At 38.2% G+C, this 20,246-nt stretch overlaps 1 protein-coding gene across 3 annotated transcripts in view; it reads right to left on the reverse strand.

Annotated features, from left to right (window-relative positions):
* Positions 1–20,246, reverse strand: part of LOC146492035 (gamma-aminobutyric acid receptor subunit gamma-3-like) — a 174,225-nt gene that overhangs the window by 100,155 nt on the left and 53,824 nt on the right. For all 3 annotated transcript variants that reach the window (XM_085152663.1, XM_085152665.1, XM_085152664.1), the window contains exon 3: positions 15,711–15,778. In XM_085152663.1, the coding sequence (XP_085008789.1) occupies positions 15,711–15,778 (68 nt within the window). The remainder of the gene's footprint in view (positions 1–15,710; positions 15,779–20,246) is intronic.

Here is a 20,246-nt window from a genome sequence, read left to right on the forward strand (position 1 = left end):
CGGTCGCAGCAGATGGCCGCCCCTCCCTGAGCCTGGTTCTGCCGGAGGTTTCTTCCTGTTAAAAGGGAGTTTTTCCTTTCCACTGTCGCCAAAGTGCTTGCTCATAGGGGGTCATATGATTGTTGGGCTTTTCTCTGTATCTATGAAGCGCCTTGAGGCGACATTTGTTGTGATTTGGCGCTATATAAATAAAATTGAATTGAATTGAATTGAATTGTCTCTGTGCCATTTTCCAACAATGCGTTTCCTATACTTCAGCAACTGGAGCCTTTCACCTTCAAGAAAAGGATCGGAGCGCATTACTCTGCCATTAATCCTTTTCATTCACTATTGAAGTCAAACACTGAATAAGGCGCTGGCATAGGTAACGTAGTACGATCATGACTAATTGAGCACTGAATAATTTGCAGTATCAGTATAGAGATACAGTATGTTTCTTTTTCAGTGACTGTGATTAAAACGCCAAGCTGTGACACAAACTGTTGCACGGCCCCAAATAGCAGCCTATCACTTCCACACAGGTGAAAATGATCTGCTTTGACACTGAGTGGTGAAGAGCTTTCACTGGCGGTTAAAGGATTCGTGTTTGGATGAAAGCAACAATCGATATTCAGCAACTGCAGATGTTACAGTACAACGTTGTCTCGTAATAGCTGTGAAATTGCAAAAATGCATAATGTCAAGAGGAAACTTTTGTGTTAAACACAGAATCTATTTTTAGAGGGTTTTTGCTTTTTATGTCTTGCCTAGAGTACTGTTCTGAAAAACCTGGTTATAAAATTGCACCAAATATAAATAGAAGTATCTACAGTTAACTTGTTAATCTAATGAATATCACTATGTTTTAAACATTGAAAAGTATCTTTTTTCACTGTTTTAGAGCACACTTCACACATTATACACTTTTTAAAGTTAATTAGTAATCAGTGCAGGTTGTCATCATCTATAGTAATCCCTAAAAAGCAAACACGTTTGGTAAAGACTCAAGTAAAATCCCCAGTAGAAAATTGTTAGTAAAGGCTGTAGCTTTGTAACACATGCTGTAAAATTGTGCATATACAACCCAAACTGTGTAACCTAAGTAACCTAAGTAACTATGTGGGGTACCTGAGTAGCCAACTTTTGATACCTAAACCTAACAAAATATCTAACTGACCAAGTATATTTTTCTTTCTTTTTTTTTCTTTTTTTTTTTCAAAAAGGCAGCAAATCAGTGCATTTAGGCATGTACACATGCTGAAATTCAAACTTAGCATCAGAATGGGGAAGAGAATTGATTTAGGTGATTTTGAATGTGGCTTTGAATCCTAGGGTCTGAAAAACAGAAAATATCCAGTGAGTCCTCTGGTCAAAAGTGCCTTGTTGATGCCAGAGGTCAAAGAGAATGACCAGATTGCTTTGTACTGATAGGAAAGCAACAGTAACTCAAACTCAACTCAACCCCCCCAAAACCCAAAATGTTATAACTAAAGTAAGCAGAAGAGCATCTCTGAACCTTGAAGCAGATGGACAACAGCAGCAGAAGAACACACCAGGTGACATAACAAAACATTGCCTGCCCTGATTAGATTTCTGCTGTGACATTTGGATGGTCAGAAGGTATGGATCCATTCCTGCCTCACATCAAAGGTTCGGCTGATGGTGTAATGGTTTAGGAGAAATTTGTCTGGCACATGTTGGGCCCCTTTGCACCAGCTGAGCATCATTTAAGTTTCTCAGTTTCTTTCTTGAGTATTGTCTCTTGTCCAGCCCTTTATGACCATAGTGTGCCCATCTTTTGTGTCATGTGAAGCTTTGTGGCAGGCAGGATTGGACCCAAAATGCAGGACTCAAACAGGGATATATAACTGCACGCAGGACTGGGACTATCAAAATAAAACAGGAAACGAGAGACAATACAAAAAGACACAGACTTGACACTGAAAGACAGACTAAAAGAATATGACACATGGAACACAAGGAAGACAGTGACTTAAACAAGAAGCCAGAACAACAAATAACATCAAGAGAACAAAACCATGAATAACCAACAATCAAGAAGTAGAACTTAAACACAAAACACTGGGTAACACCCAGCACCATAACATTTCGATGCCTGTTATCAGTATGGTCCTATAGCTTACACTTGGTTTTAGCATGTTTCAATGACAGAACAGATGGTCCTAATAAATTCGACTGCAAACTGATACATGCTGGTGTTGTGCAAATGCAGAGGAACAAATTCAAAATGCTACCCACTCACTGGCAAGCATAGACATCGACAGCATCGTGTAGATGTCAGTGTCCATCTTTGTCAGTTAATTTACTGGCTCTGTTATCTGCCTCTCCCAGCACCAGCTATAAAAGCCCCGCACTTTCACTTGACTTTAATGCCCCTAATGCCGTTTAATCACTCAACTATTCATCACAGTATGTCCTAAATTACTATCAGCTTCATTTGGCGTTGCATCATCCCGGCCTGTGCCCATTACCGCGAGTGCAAAATGAGGAGAGATAATATGTTTTGTTCAAAGGCAGATGAGAAGCATCCTTGAGTTGGTTGCTGAATATGTTGTCATTTTGCTTCTGTGTGTTACGAGTTGATGGCACACTGAGGATTTGACCTGTTTTTGTTTTTTTTTTTGTTTTTCACACATATACACACACAGGACACATGATGGATTGGACTCAAGAAACACGACGAGTGCAGTGCAGTGGAAATGTGGAGCTTTGACAAAAAAGCTAAGCCAAGCTGAAGAAATTAGTTGTTTTCCCTCTCTCTCTGTTTAGCTTTGTGATATTTTCAGAGAAGTGGATGAAAGAAGGGGGGGGAAAGAGGTAAAGATGCAGAGGTGGACAGGGAGAGATAAAACAGTTGTGACTTGGCACTAATTCCAGTCCAGAGAACTCCGAAGGCGGCTGGGGATTCACATTTCACTGACCAGCATCCATCGGCCCTGACGGGGTGAAGCCAATCAGCGCTTACGCAGAGGAAAATCACTGGATGGTCGCAGCGGGATCCTGTTCTCCGCTGAGACGAAGTTTGGACTCCCACAGCGAGCTGAGCTCAGCCATGCCCCAGTGACCCACTACAGGCTGCTGAGTTTTTAATTCACAACAACTCTATTACTCCCAAGTGTGTGTGCACATGTGTGTTGTTGCTCTTTTTTGAAGAGGCTGTTCTGTCTTCCTGTCAGTTAAAATTGAAGAAAAAAGAAGGAATTCACACATTTGAATGGCTACTTGATTTTTATCAGTTTATTGTTGAAAGCAGTAGCGGTTTTAGATACGGGCGACACGGGCAGTTGCCCGGGGCGGCATCGTGGTGGGGGGCGGCATCACGGCATCACGGGCATCGGCAAAAAAAAAAAAATGCTCGTACTCGTGCTGCCCCGACGTCATGCCAGCGCATATTGGGAATGGCATAAGCACCAATCGGTTTTCTATCGCCCATTTGCTGGGAGCAAGGGCGCCCTTCGTTTGCGAGGTGCGCCTGCTGCTTGCGGCGCAGAGAGGAGAAGGCGGGGCGGCTGATGATTTTCTGAGCGGCTGTAGCAGCATCTAATAACCAACTCGCAAAGTTAAACAAAATAAAAACAAACCAACAAACACTAAAACACCAGACATTATAATACAGACATAATTTGCACCGATGTTTTTTCGAAATTCTGTACACGAAAAGTGAGCCTTCGGTGCGCCTGCTCGCTGCTGAAGTCAAAGTAAACTTTGCAAACTTTGTATTGTCATCTCCGCTACAGTCCAGTATATAGAGAGACGAGACGACGAGGCTCCAGTTACAACAGTGCAAGTAAACAAACAATAAATATAAGAAGAGTAAGAAAATAAATATACACTTTAGGACTCGGGGTAAAGGGATCAATAACAATTTAAAATCTACAGTTTGATGATTTAAAGTCTCACACACAAGCCGTCGAAAGGGGAGGGGGGCCGGCTTCTTCTGTTAGGGATAAGAGAAATATTTTTAATGTGTATCTTCTCATTATATTGTTTTATGTACTTTAATAAAGGCTTGTAGAGCAAGGCCACTTTTAACTCACAAATTAAGTGCTCAGCCAGACTGAAAAACAGGAAGTTTTAGTGCACAGGCATATTAATAGATAAGACACTGAAATGAGGAACTTGCCATATAAGCAATGTTTGAGACTGTGTGACGTGTAAAGTACCAAAATAACACCTATATGAGCCACAGTTTATGATTCTAATGCTAGAGAGCTCTTGCAACTGGCGTTTGAGCTGTGCAGAGGTCTCTCTCTTCCGGAAGATGAATGAATAAAATAAATATCAATATTTTAACACACTATGAGTCGGTTTTCTCTGTTCTGTCATGGGGACAAAAGAATCGGGGTTTAATACTTCCAAATAGAGCACATTTCATTTATAATGTTGTAAATCCAAGTCCATTATGTATTCATGATTTGAATCCTGGGTTGTTTGAAATCTCAGAAATGCACCCTAGACAAAGTGAATCTGTGAACTAAGGTGTAGGTGTGTTAGATCATGTTGTGGTGATCCTCGAGTTGGGGGATTTGTGTTCATACTGGAGTGCAAAATTAAAACCAATGGAAGATGGACAAGAAAAGTTCAAAGCCATCAGGTCCTCAGTTTAGAAAAAAGAGAAAAGAAGAGGAGGAGAAACGAGCAAAAGATACAGGTAAGCAGATGTGTGATTGGATAATGGCAGATCATCCTGAAACAATCAGAATCAGAATACTTTATTAATCACTAAGGAAATTATGTGGATTACAGCTGCTCCAAGAAGAAATGGTAAAAATAGCAACAGTAACAGACTAAACTCCAAACAATACATTATGTTACAGATTTTAATATTAATTAGTCATTGTCAATTGTTGATTTGTCCTGTTCTCAATGTATGACGAATTATGATGGCTGTTTGGTAGCTGTTTGCATACTCTCTTTCTCTTCATGTGTGTGTGTGTGTGTGTGTGTGTGTGTGTGTGTGTGTGTACAACAGTTTTATGTTAATGTACAATCCTTAATATGTTTTGTGTGTGTGTGTGTGGGGGGGGGGGGGGGGGGGCGCCAGAGGGAGTGTTCGCCCAGGGCGCCAAACAGGCTAGGACCGCCACTGGTTGAAAGAATGTGAAAAAAACATAAAACCATAAAGGATATACATGTATATTTCATGTTTGTAAATCCTTTAAGAACACATGTCAAATTCATCATATCACTTTATGTCTTCCATAAATTATGACCTGCTGTGGTAGCTGTGGTGCATGCTGATCCGACCACAAAGGTAAACCTTAACAACATACCCAAGATGGAAAAGTTGATGCAAAAATTGGGGAATTTCAACCCTGAGTGGGTGACTGAGTCGTCTATGTTTTTACCGAGCGTAAAGGGAGGCCTGTTTATCCATTTTTCCATGACATGATTTCTGTCTTCAAAGAACATAATTTGTGCTGTCATTTTGATGTTTGAATTTGCACAGAGAGAGATGGAGGGAGCAGAGGTTTCAGAAAGTTGCTGAACTGAAAAGAGGCATAAAACTCAAGTAAAATGTGGTTTTATACAAGACGTATTCTAATGTCCCATACTATCAGTATCTGACATAATTTAAGCTGTCAAACAGGCTGGTATGAGTTTGCCATATGGTAGCGATCCAATCTATCGGATAGATCCATCTATCATAATGTGAGAGATGGGCTATGGCGTGTACAGGTCACCAGTCTATCACAGGGCTAAGCTGTTTTTGACCTTCAAGAAGTCAGAGGTCCAAAGTTAAGTGACATTTCAACACTTTCTCATCCCAACGCATAACATACCGACGACTGTGACAAATTGTTGGTATGTTACGCATTGGGAGGCATGAGAGGATATTTACATGAATCTACACGTGGTTTACGTTTGACATGAAAATCAACCTAACAAAGCATTATGTACGTTAAATCTGTTCACTTTCAGATACTGAATCACTTTGGAAAACAGTATGTGATAGAGATAAGTTTATGGTTAAGGTTAGGGTCAAATTGTGGTCATAAATATTTTGTACTTGTAAATCAGGATTTGTATGTGTAAAAAGAATTTGTGTGTGTGTAAAAAAGATTTGTGTGTGGACAAAAAATACATGTGAAACAAAGTTACAAGTCCGAATTTTGACCCTATTTTTCTTCCTTTCATCTGATTGGTCAATGTCATGTCAATCACAAATTTAACTATCCAATCAGAGAACAGATGGATTTGGCTGTCGGAGGGGCGCTTTTTTGAACTGCATGTCCTTGAAGGGTAATACAGTTTGAAGCTGCAGGATCTCTATATAAATATCCGATAGAAGCTAGGTCCCGTAACTTTCAGCAGCTGTTGAAAGGATAAAGTTGTGGTATATCAGTGGTTAGAAACGTAATTCAACGGAATTACAGACTGCACAGATGGTACCTTCCCAAAGGAAAAACTACTATAGCTTACTAGTTTATATATTAGACTTAATAGTTACTATATACAGTAATGGACTTCTATACATTTTACATCAGATGGAAACTTTGGTTGTAAGAATCAGATAATTATTTATTAAAAGCTAGACACGAGAATAAGAAAGAAAAGTATTTCTTTGTGCCCCCCTTTCTCCTGTTAATTTCTCTGTTTGCACTGTTCATATATTTATATTATTTACTGTATGTATTGGTTAAAAAAGACTTTATGTTGTAAAAAACTTAATCTAGAAATTAGAATTGTTGTGCCTTAATTTGTTTTTACATACATTCTATTTGAAATAACTAAAATTTGTATATTTATTTATTTTTGTTTATCTAGCATTCATTTAAAAAAATAAATCTGACATTACAACCAGTTACTCACTACTTGAGTAGTCTTTTCACAAACTACTTTTTTACTCTTACTTGAGTAACTTTTTGGCCGACTACTTTTCACTTTTACTTGAGTAATAATATTTTAAAGTAATGCTACTCTTACTTGAGTACAATTTTTGGATACTCAACCCATCTCTGCTTGATTGCATGTGGTCATAGCAACAAGGACTAATTTATTTCCACTGCCTTTCTGGTGAAGCATTCCTGTTATCTGGGCTAACTGAAAACTTCCTGTTTTTTCTCTGGCCACTACTTCCTGTCTAGGAGAGTGCAAGATCTATTCAGGTTACTACATTTTAAATCAACATCAGTGGAAGTTCAGGGTACTTGGATGCAAGTACCTTAAGCAACATGCCATTTGGAGCTCGTACCATTCGAATTACTTCCAGCATATTCTCACTCTTGTCTTGTCATATTGTCATATTTGAATCAAAGCAGCACCCCCTCAGTATTGTTTTCTCAGGCACAGGTGTACCTCTTTAGCTTTAATTAGGACAAAGCACAGGTAACAGGCACAGTCACAGTAGTTTTAGGAGAAAAAATATAGATTCTGTTGAAATGCACCCTTCATCAAAATAAACTTAAAAAAAAATGTTATATGCTAGATTTATTCTGTCTCTCTGAAATTTCCCTGATTGCCATAATTAAGCGTCATTAATGAGTTTTCTGGGCCTTTCATTGGGCCTATTTCAGAAATGAATTACTCCTTTGGATGTTGGATTGCCTACATGCTTAAAATGATACTAAATGCAAATCGAGTCCATTACAATGTGAAGCTGATCGCTGGGAGAGCTGTCATTTAGAGCTTCCATAAAAAGGTTCCGCATTACTGTACATTAAATTCAGTAATAAGATTACAGTTACAATAATATAGTTTCTTGCACTACAAATTTGCTTACTGGATTATTCACACAGTAATGTTATTTCAATAACGCGTTACTTTGTTACCATTACAAAGTACAACTGTGTTTACAGCCTAATACAAAAAGAGTTTTGAGGCCACTGGATATTTGGATATTTTACCCCTTTAAAACAACTGTACAATAAGATTTTATTTTAATATTTCACATATTTTTCTTAAGTCTTAAAGTTAGGGCTATGAAAATCTTCAACCTATTCTGACACATGGCGTTTTAGCCGACTGCTGTATGCTAGGACTTGCCTCTGAGATCTTCTTAATAGGCTTTTGCTATCAATTAAAGTTGATATCATGTAAAATAGGCACATATGAAAAACAAATAATATTTATAATTTTGAAATCCATAATAATCTGTTTTAAAAAAAACATCGCTTTACTGATTCTTATGATTATTACCACTAGGGGGCAGCAATTTTGGGGGCGTGGCCAGTGCCACAATTATTTTTTTTCAGACTTTACATTTAGCAACAAGTGTCTCATCTCTTCTTTCACCACAGAGATTTTTCTCACTCCTTTTTCTTCATACTTTGGTTTAATTTAGTTTGTAACAAAAGCATTTGTACAGTTTTTTTGTTGACTTGTTTTAAGTAGTGTCACTTGATTGATTCATTTTGTACTCATGTAGCTGTGTAAGGAGCAGGAATCTGGGGGCAGGAAGACATCATGGGAAAATGAGCCCCTTCAGTGTTATCAAGAATCTCTGATTTAGCTGCTGAATCACCCTGAAGGGGCTTCTGTTAGAATAATGATCAGTTTGCCATACATTAGCTTCTATTATGCTAATTACAACATGTAGGTGGGTGGATACTTGTAAAGGAGCAGCGCTGTACAGTCCAGAACAGGATTCTCATGAGATGTTTAACACAAAGTTACAATTGTTAAGATTTCACTTTATGTTTTTTGTTTCCTCTGATATACATTAAATGCATTCAGTGCATTTAAAACTCTTCTTCTATTGCATTTTTAAGTGCCAGTCTCATGCTTGATTATAATTACTTACAAATACAAGGGGAAATTACAAGAACTTATTTCTAACATCCATTTCAATAGAGTGATTGCTTTTCACAGAGTGAAAAGTAGAGCTGTCAGAGCGGACTTCCTCAGTTACCTCACGCTGCTGCTCTGGCCCTTCATCAATGAAACCCATGGTATCAAAAGACGTCAAGTTTGATTGCTAAAAGATGTTCTCCAAAGTCCTGGTAACTAGGGTACGGTAGGCCCGAGACCCAAAATCACAACACAAAGAAAAAACAACAACAACTACTTGCCTCTGCAAATTAGCGTCACTAAACTAGACTTTCTGAGTAAGCAATAATTAACATAATTAATTAGTAATGCACAATCTGTGGCTGGTAAGCGAGCTTACTACCAAGTTAGAACTTAACCCTTTGTTGTAATATAGCCCCTAAAAAGAAACATGGCAATGGCTAAAATGTTAATATTAAGACTTCAAAAAGTGAAGTTCAAACTAAAATCAATGGCTCTATGTAGCCTATGCTTACATCCAGATTTTTTTTTTTTTTTAACTTTTTAAATAAACCTTTAAAAAATGTTTAAGGACAAATACCATGATGCTGACATTTAAAATAAACAAGTGGCTGTTTTGCAACTGTAGGCCAAGAGAAAGGTACTACATTTTTCCGGTTAGGGTTACTTTTTCTTTTTTTAAGTGAGAGCTGTTTTAGAAATGCTGATTATTGTGTGCCCTATTATTGTGCTGATATTTTTCAATATCTTGTGAAAGAAGTCTTTCAAGGATACAGCCACATAATACCAGCAAAGACCCGAGAATGCACTCGTGTTCAGAGCCAAAGCCTATTAAGAAGATCTCAGGATAAAGCACTGTCTGAGGACAACTTTGGCTCAAAGGGTGTTCTGGCTTTAGTGTTGTATCAGGGATATTTCTTTTATACAACACACAGGATACAAGGGAAATTAAAAGCATTACACAGGCAGCTTCTCTGCACTGGCTAGATGTTAAATACAAGGTCCATTTATTTCTCTGTAAAGGTATGCTTCGTTTAGCACTCGAGTACATTACAGAACATGTATACTCCTGCTCTTCCTCTTGCTTTTACACATTCAATGATTAAAGCTAACCACTGCAGCTCCATAGCTTTGCAACACCCCTCCTCTGACTATCAAATTGAGAAAATTTCAAGATTCACAATTTTTTTACTGATGCGTACTTGATCCTACTGCTTTTTCTGTTTTATTTATTTATTTCATGTTGTTGTTTTTTTTATCATGTTCGGTGCTATTTTTTTTTTACAATATCAGGTTTTTATATTCTTGTTTTTATTTCATCTCTTTATTATTACACATTTTTATATTGAGCTACTGATTTATGTTTCTATCTTTTATGGTACATGTTCTATTTATGCACAGATTTTTTTAATTTAGTATGCTAAAAACTCACTGGCACGTTGCTAGTAACAAGTTTGACCCAATGGACATGTTGACCATTCAGAAATGCTCTTCTGCATACCTTGGTTGTAACACGTGAATATTTGAGGTACTGTTGTCTTCATATCTGCTTGAAAGCAGTCTCTCCATTCTCCTCAGACACTAACAAGGCACTTTCACCCAGAGAACTGTGTCTCACTAAGTATCTTCTCTGTTGTCAGACGACCATTCTCTGTAAACCCTAGAGATGGTTGTGTGGGAAAACTCCAATAGATCAGCCGTTTATGAAACACTTGGATCAATCAGTCTGGCACCAATGACCGCATTATATTCAAAGACACTTAAATCACCCTGTTCTGATGCTCGGACCTGAACTTCAACATACCTACACACCACTGTTCCCGTGCCATGTGGCAGGCTGCTTAGATGTTTGCTAGAACAAGCAGTTGAACAGGTGTCCCCAACAAGTGACCAGTGGGTGTATAATTAAATTCTGTTTTTTCCTGTCTTCATCCACTCACCACCAACCGGTCGCAGCAGATGGCCAGCCCTCTTTGAGGTTGGATTTGCTGGAGGTTTCTTCCTGTTAAAAGGGAGTTTTTCCTTCCCACTGCTGCCAAAACTCTTGCTCACAGGGGTCATATGGTTAATGGGGGCAACTGTTGTTGTAATTTGGTGCTGTATAAATACAATTAAAAAAAAAAAAAAAAAAGTATCTGATGTGGCAGGCTTAGCAACCAGTTAAAAAATTATACCACAATTAGGGACATCAAATTCATTTTCTCATACAGCCTATTTCCTCTTTCTAGCAGTATAAAGAATTTTAACTACACATTTCATTTTAACATAAGAAAAAAAAAACTGGGATGTATTTAACAGTAAACTAAAAATATTGGGGTGACACACCAAAACAGAATTTCCAGTTGTATTATGCTCTTGTTAGATTTAGGTTACTAGAAAAAAAAAATTATATGCGCCATTAATTTCAAATTAAAGTTGATATCATGTAAAATAGGCACATATGAAAAACAAATAATATTTATAATTTTAAAATCCATAATAATCTGTTTTAAAAAAACATTGCTTTACTGATTCTTATGATTATTACATTATTACCAACTTACAACAATCTTTTCAGAGGGGGCCACTAGGGGGCAGCAAATTTGGGGGCGTGGCCAGTGCCACAATTATTTTTTTTCAGACTTTACATTTAGAAACAAGTGTCTCATCTCTTCTTTCACCACAGAGATTTTTCTTACTCCTTTTTCTTTCTACTTTGGTTTAATTTAGTTTGTAACAAAAGCATTTTTACTTTTTTTTTTTTTTGTTGACTTGTTTTAAGTAGTGTCACTTGATTGATTCATTTTGCACTCATGTAGCTGTGTAAGGAGCAGGAATCTGGGGGCAGGAAGACATCATGGGAAAATGAGCCCCTTCAGTGTTATCAAGAATCTCTGATTTAACTGCTGAATCACCCTGAAGGGGCTTCTGTTAGAATAATGATCAGTTTGCCATACATTAGCTTCTATTATGCTAATTACAACATGTAGGTGGGTGGATACTTGTAAAGGAGCAGCGCGGTACAGTCCAGAACAGGATTCTTATGAGATGTTTAACACAAAGTTACAATTGTTAAGATTTCACTTTATGTTTTTTGTTTCCTCTGATATACATTAAATGCATTCAGTGCATTTAACACTCTTCTTCTATTGCATTTTTAAGTGCCAGTCTCATGCTTGATTATAATTACTTATAAATACAAGGGGAAATTACAAGAAATTATTTCTAACATCCATCTCAATAGAGTGATCGCTTTTCACAGAGTGAAAAGTAGAGCTGTCAGAGCGGACTTCCTCAGTTACCTCACGCTGCTGCTCTGGCCCTTCATCAATGAAACCTATGGTATCAAAAGACGTCAAGTTTGTAGTGTCTAAAATCTCTGTGTGCCCCCACTTAGGATCAATATGAATTTGTTTTTCATTGTTGGCTTCAATCAATTGTATTGTTATGTGCGTCTGAATACAGTGAAACAATCCAAAGACAGAGCACCCAAGTAAGCCTGCTTGCCGCTGTGAACCTACTTTTCTTCTTTGCTTCCTCTTAGATTGTTGAACACCACCGGGGCTGCAGCTGAAAGAATAAGGCTCAGATTGCTCATGCACATCTAATCAACGTAGCCAGTTAGTTTATTGGAATACACAATTGTAATTATAAGTCAGGACTTCACACATCTTAATGATAGAGCTGTGATACTGATTAGTTTATTAACTGACACAGTCAGTGTTTTGGTCAGCTTTCCTTATATTTTATTTATAATTTATTTTTATTCTCTAATACTGTAGTTTTGTCTTTCAATAAAATATACTAATGCTACTAGTCCTGTCAGCATTTGCAAACACTTCCTCATTCATATAAATACACTCATAGATAGGGAAATGGCTGTAAATTTCCTCCAACTCAACGAGGGGAAAACTGTGTACTCCGGACAGATTTGTATCCCTGATAGTGAAAGCCCTTGGTCCTCTTTCTGTGTATGTTAAATCCTCTATCAGGAATTTAGGTGTCACTTTTGACTCAACTCTCACATTGGATGGGCATGTGAAACCTCTGGTTTGGTCTTGGTTTTATCATTTAAAAAATGTGTCTAAGTTAAGCCCTATTTTATCTCACCCTGAACTGGAGATTGCTATACATGCATTTATTTCCTCATGCTTGGACTATTGTAACTCTTTGTTTATGTGTCTAAGAAAAGGTTCTCTGGATCGTCTGCAGGTTGTGCAAAACGCTGAATTTAGACTGTTGACAAAATCCTCCAAGTATTCACATGTGACACCATTGCTACTTCAGCTACACTGCATAGAGCCTTGCATGGACTGGCACCACCCTACATCTCCGATCTGCTACAGCCCTATGTCCCTAGCAGGTCCCTGAGGTCATCTGATCAGGGCTTACTTGCTATAAAACAGACTAAGATGAGAACTAAGGGTGACAGAGCTTTTGCCTTTGTGGCCCCGAGACTGTGGAACTCTCTCCCTCATACATTAAGAGCTGTGGACTCGGTAGTTATTTTTGAAAAACAACTCAAAACTCACCTTTTTAAAACAGTTTTTGGTTAAATTTCTGCCTGTTTTATATTGTCTGTTTTACCCTTTTCTTATTTGTTATCTTATGTGCAGCACTTTGTAACTTTGTCTAGAAAGCTGCTATATAAATAAAATTTTATTCATTTATTTAATTCAAAATTGGAGTTGACCAATGAGCTGATAGCCACCATCAACATCAGCCTGACTGGTGATAATATGTAAGTTTAGAGAAGCAGGGTAAGGAAAAGATATCTGGGGTATGTTGAAGTCCTTTTGTAGCACAGGTCCCAGAAAACAAGCCATCCATAAACGTTGGGTTACCGGGGCGCATCTTTACTGTTATAGGGTGTGAGCGAGGCAGGGTACACCCTTGCCAGGTGTCATTTCATTACAGAAACACAGGGATAGCACAGCAACAGACTGGATAAGCTCCACCCCCAATCCCAATTGGATAAGTGGAAGAAAATGGATAAATGGACAACATTTAGAAAAAAACAACAATAAAACCAGAAACAACAAAATTTTAGTAATAGAGTAGAAAGAGCTGTACAATCAAAGGACTTGGATTCTACTAAAGTCAAAAGCCAAAAATGTCGTCTCTTAGTTTTAGTCAATTAAAATCTGCTGTAAAAATGGTCGCACAAAAAAATAGTCTGACACATATCAAAACGTACTTAATGGTCCTTCTCTCCAAACACTAATACCAGATTTAGACTTCTGCAAGAAATCTACAGCATAACCAGAAACTCATTTTAACCTTCCATGCCATTCACTCATTGCAGGCTTGGTTGACCCAACATGTAGTTAGATTTTTCCGGAGGTGCACGTCAGGTTACATGAAAGATTATGGCGTAAAGTTAAAAGTTACACTGTCGATTTCTTGCAGAAGTCTAAATCAGGCCTTAGTTTTAGGGGTTAGGGTTACTGGCCATCATCAAGGGTTGGAAATTACCAATAGCTATAAACTCTACAGGCAGCCCATCAGTTTAACGCTCTATATTGGAGCTCTATTTAACTGCATTGTCCCTTTTAAAAAGGGAACTTCAGAGGGTTATATATTAAAAGAGTTCATCTGCTGAAATACAGGTTGGCTTTTACTGTGAAGAAGGAAGAGGAAAATAACATAGCTATAGATTATACAATGACAAAAAAGGCTTACTGTAGACTAACCTCTTTGTCAAAACAGTGGACATGTGTTTGGCTGAGCCGTAATATGTTGCATTAGGTGCTTCTCTGTACTGTTTGTGACAAATTAGGCGCTCTTGTTTCCTCCCTCCCCATTTCAGTTGCATTAACACACCAAGCAGAAGTGTTAGCAAATCAACCGGGACAAGAAGTGTCAAACACTGGCCCTAGCTGGCATTTGGTTTGGTCACAGTTTGGTAACCTTAGTAATAGTTCCAAAGACTATCTTTCAAAATGACTGTGCGAGTCCTGCCGGCTCCTTGGAGTACAAAGTAGGAAATCAACTTAATGAACTGTGAGTTCAGCAACACCATTTTGCATCCCAAATTGAATTTATCCGCTTTCACTTTCAGAGAAAACCTAAACATCCTCTGCTGTGGGAGTCCACAGTGAAAGTGTAATAGGTAGACCTAAAACAACTTTGTGCAGTGCACTCTTTTAAAATGTAGTCCATTGGGCTTGAATACAAAAAGGCTGCATCTGTTTTATAATTGGGAATATTTTACACCGCCAGTCAACAGCTCCAGCTAAGCATATTGTGACTGAGCAGGTTCAGACGAAGTACTTTCATCATTTAGTCTGTTTGTAAACCAATACATTTTTTATATTGGAAGACAGAAATTAAAGGAGAAAAATATGCATATCTGACTGACATATCTGGCAGAACAGACCCTTTGGATTCAAAATAATAGGAGGTTGCTTCCATTAAGTCTGCTGCACTCCACTGAAGGCCAAATAACAGACTGCTTATGCGTTCAGTTGTCTGAAAAGTAGCTATTTTCTCATTACTGCTCATCAGCCTTTCAGCTTCAGCTCTTCATATGTTTTATTGAATCTGATCAGACCCTCCATTATGAAAAAGCCATTGATCCATGTCCTGGTCTTTCTCCAAACCCATTTCCCCCCTTACAGTTGAACTTTGTTTATGTGATTTTCATGCCAGTGGAAAAGATGCAGTAACTAAATGAAGAAAACTGGAATAAAATGAGGCTCATCTCCATTGAGACCCAAACTGCTGTCTAATTGAATAGCAGAATGCTTTCATAGCAGCAATTTTAAACTCACCAACTTGATTAATTCAAGCTTATTCATAGGACATAGGGAAAAAAAAGAGTGTCCACACCTGTCTTTCTTGGCTTCTGCCGCAACACAAACAGCTGTGATGGGCCACGTGGCCTCCAAATACAGCATGAGGAATGACAGCTTTCGTGTCTGATGATGCTAATATCGGGCAGTGGACAAATGTGTTTGTGTGCAGATGGGGCAGACGAAGGAGATAAAGCCATAACTCACCATATCAATGGATGACACAGGGCCGATGCTGTTGATATAGATGCCCACATCTATGACTGTTGGTTTCTCTGCAAAAGCCAGAAGGAATAAAAGTGAGCACATATTGTAGATGAATGTATCATTTGTCAAGTTTTTTCATCCTGAAGTGTAAACCTGCAACATAGTCAGACCCCAGAATCAAATATATAGTCAAATTGCAAACAACAGTCGTCATCATTCACTTCATCGTTCACCTGGAAGAGAAAGACTAACACCCTTAAAGTCAGAACAGCTCCACAGTGTTTTCTGGAGCAGCTCTGGTTACCATGGCAATTAATAGCATTTCCAGGCGGTACATAGGATCTTGGGTTATTTTGCTTGGCAACAACATTTGAAACGATTGCACAAAGCCAAAACTGGTTGCATGTGTGTTTGGTGGTTGTAGAAATGTTTTATATAAGGTTTAGGTGAGATTCGGAGGTTTCTATGGATACGACTTCAAGTTACAGCCGATTATGGAATCTCGCCCCTTGTGCCCCCCCGATACCGGGGTCGCTGGGGCTCAAATCTCCAAAACAGTTGTCAGTCAAGGCACTTTATATTCTATGGTAAACTCTACAATAATAGAGGAAAAACCCCAACAATGAGGAAGTGCTTGGCAACAGTGAGAAGGAAAAGCTCCCTTTTAACCTCAAGAAACATCTGGCAGAACCAGGCTCAGGGAGGGGCAGCCATCTGCCGTGACCGGTTGGAGTGATGGGGGTAAGACAGGACAAAAGATGCATTGTAGAATGATTAAAAAAAACCCAAAACAGAAGACAATCTCTGATTGTTTGACAGCAGAGCCATTGCGATGACTAATGGTAGACCAGGACTGCCTCATCTGAACCAGAAGTGTCTTGAGGATACTCCAAGAGAAACTGTAAAGGATTGCTGGGGAATAGGATGTTTCTTCAACCAGGATGCAACTTTGAATAAGCAGAAGTAAAATACATGGATGGATGGTTCATGTTAGTGAACAAATGTTAAATTAAAAATTAATATTTTGTTTCATTCAATATTCTCTATGGATTTTCGTCTTAACCCCATACGTGGTGACCTGGTTTCAACATAAAGTGAATAAAAAAAAAACTTTTCCATGGGGATTCCACTGCTATCCGCTTGTTCTAATTTGATATAACTGGGAATTTATGGGCCCAAATGCTGCTTCCATTCTCATGAACAAAGAAGGACCAAAGCACCAGTGGGAGCTAAAAGTGGTCCACATTCTTTCAGCTCCAATGAAGTGATCAGTGTTGTTTTCTCAGCTTTGCAGCGTTCAAGAATCCATTAAACAGGCCATTTATGACGTTGAGACAAGCTGAAATTTTGAAGGAAAATAACACTGTATGATATGCGTTCAAAACAAAAATAAAGCATTCATATAACTTTGGATGTGAAATTATTTTAGGGTTAACATTTACTGATTTGCCAGTTAGCTAAGTTGTATAGTCTGACGTATAGTCTGACCAAGTGACCCAATGTTTTAGTTTAGACTAGTTATATAGAAATTAGGGATGTATATATTCAAATAGTCTAGAGTTATAGAGCTACGTTTTGTCTAAAAAATATTTACTTCCACTTGTTTTTCCTGGTCCTTGCAGGATACAATGCAGCACCTCAGCTAATGGCCAACAAAAATTAAACAGCATGATACTAACAGTCTGTCTCTCTGTGTCAGCCCTGTGTTAGATTCGCAACCTGTCCAGGTTGTACCCTGCCTTTTGCCCTATGGAAGCTAGGTTAGGGTCCAGCCCACCTGTTACCCTTCTAAAGATAAGCAGAAGAGAATGGATGGATGACACTAACAACGAGATAAAGTCTGTAAGATACATTGCGATAATAAAAAAAGAGTATTAAGAGTATTAGAAGTACCAGCTCTCAATGAAAACTGAGTAGTATTTTTTGCCTGTAATGCACAATGATAATAGAAGTGGCTCCTGCAGTATAAATGTGAAAATTTCTTTCTGGGTGCTAAGTCCAAAGATATGCTTGTTAGGTTAAGTGGTAATTCTAAATTGGCCAAAGGTGTGAATGATTTTCTTTATCTCTTTTTTAGGCCTGTGACCACTGGCAGCCTGTCGAGAATGTACCCTGCCTGTTGACCATTGTCCCCTGAGATGGACTCCAGCCCCCACTGACCCTGAAGTGGATAAGTGTTTAAAGACATTAAGAGACATTAATAAATGGATGGACGTCTCATGTGGTACTTAGACTCTGAGTGAGTAGAATCATGTTTTAAGTAAAGTATCTCAGCTGTTACATGGCTCGCTGATTTGCTTCAGATTTTAAGATCCTACTCCGGACAAACTATACTACTTTGGCAAACCTCTACCTTGCCACTTATTGGCATCAACAGTTCAAATTTTCAGTTTGTACAATACTTTGATTTCCCATGTGTGCTTTGAAAAATGCCCGAATGCTAATTAGCAAAATCTTGAGTAACCCTAGAGCGTTATTAAGGGTTTCATTCAATTATGAGTGAGGTTGAAATGCTGAGTTAATTAAAAAGTTTTATTAAGTAAAATTATTTTGATGAGATATAATCTATATACTTCACAAACCTGATGATCTGTGAAATATATAGAGTGGGAGCCCCAAGAGAGAAACGTGTTTGCCTTCTTTTGGTGGATTTTGCTGAGGAAGCTATGGAAACAAACTGTCAGGAAACCATTGTTTAGTTGGAGGAGAGTTTTCTAATTGCTGGGACTCTTCTGGGTGAGTTAACTTCTCAACATTCTTGTTCAGAAACAAGCTAAGCCATCAACAATGATGTGCTAATGGCTATAGCAGCTATTGCTGTTGCTAGTATGTATGAAGAAAAGGGGATGAAGAACATATGTATGAATGTCTAAACAACAGATTCTTTTTTAATGTTACTCTAACAAGTTTTGAACATTTTTTGATGAATGACTCATTGATGACCCGGTCCAAAGATGGCAAGCCACCCCTCCAGGATTCGTTAACATGTATGATCTCAAAATAAATTGAAATTCTTTGGATGGGCTTTGAAATTTACAAATTCTACTTAAGTGGTCGGAGAGAACTGCATTTCATTGTTCCTCTGCACATCCTGCAAGGAGAGACTTTATGCTGGACTCACTCAAATAAGAGATGTCAGCTGACACTAGAGACACTGAGTCAAATCCCCCGGAGGTATGTTTTGTCTATTGTTTTCCATTATTTGGGCCCATTTTTCCTTTAAATGTAATGCTATTGTTTTTTTTAATTGTATATGTAAGTTATTATTCATGTTGAAATTGACAGGTTGTGTTGACCTTGACAAAAATCCAAATGAATAAAAGTTCTTCAAACTCATTCATCCACTTTGCTCCAGCAGTCGAACCTTAGCAATTGGTACTCATGTAATTATTCAAATCTGTATCCCAACTATTGAAAAGGGCGTTACACTTGGCTTGCTAATGTGCTTCAACAGTGAGTAGAAATTAGCACGTTAGCATTCCAGCATGAACCTTTAGCTTTCGAATCTTAGTCTTGTTTTGGCAAAATACTCATCAATGCCAAATAAAAATTTACTTAAATGATCCCCTTGACCAAATGACTGACGATAATTAAATTGCTAAATACTGGTTTGAACAAGAATTGATTTTTTAATTTTTGAAGTACTGTGATGATTGCATTCATCACATTCAGCTCTTTGCCAATAGAGCCTCTTCTGCTGATGCTGGCTATAAAGAGATCACTTCTGTTATTTCTGTTTAAGGGACAGGAAAGAAAATCAGTTCATTTCACTCGTCGTCATCTGAAATGTTTTTTTCTTTAAGACAGACTTGTAAAAATATCAGCACACCCTTTAATGTGTCTAAAAATAAAAGAAGATTAATCTCTTTTATGGTTTAATTCAATCCACTCAAACAAGCTTGAACATGTTTCCCATGCTTCTCTCTGCCAAACTGTAGCAATTCACTTGTGTGCTGGCGTATAGACGGGACACACAAACTTCACACTTCACTGCATCGCACAAAAAAATTATGTTCTACCTTTTGAGAGCCACTGAATGCAACAACTGCACAGCCTCTTTTAGACAATAGTGTGAATGCCGTTTGAGCTGTTTTGGTTACAGCACATATTGCAAGGTTAAGCACAGAGTACGTGTGAAAGCTCTTGTACCTCAAGCCCTGTGAGATGGTGTAATAGTGGGTTTGAGTTATTTTTTTTGAAGGATTGTGACCAACATATTACATATATATATATATATATATATATATATATATATATATATATATATATATATATATATATATATTAGGGGTGCAACAATACTCGTATCAATATTGAACCGTTCGATACAGTACTGTCGGTTCGGTAGGCATACCGTATGTATGCTGTCTGTGTTGAGCGCTCAGTGGATCTGGGCTCGACAGTGCAGCCTAGGCGGAGTAGTCGAACGCAGATTCACTGAGCGCAGGGCAAGCTAGCAAGACAGAAGTTAAGCTCTCCTTGCAACATGGCAAATTGAACCTCCCCCACCCTCATTCAGATCTGGCATTTGGAACT

Source organism: Neolamprologus multifasciatus, chromosome 23 (assembly GCF_963576455.1).
Source record: "Neolamprologus multifasciatus chromosome 23, fNeoMul1.2, whole genome shotgun sequence".
NCBI lineage: Eukaryota > Metazoa > Chordata > Actinopteri > Cichliformes > Cichlidae > Neolamprologus > Neolamprologus multifasciatus.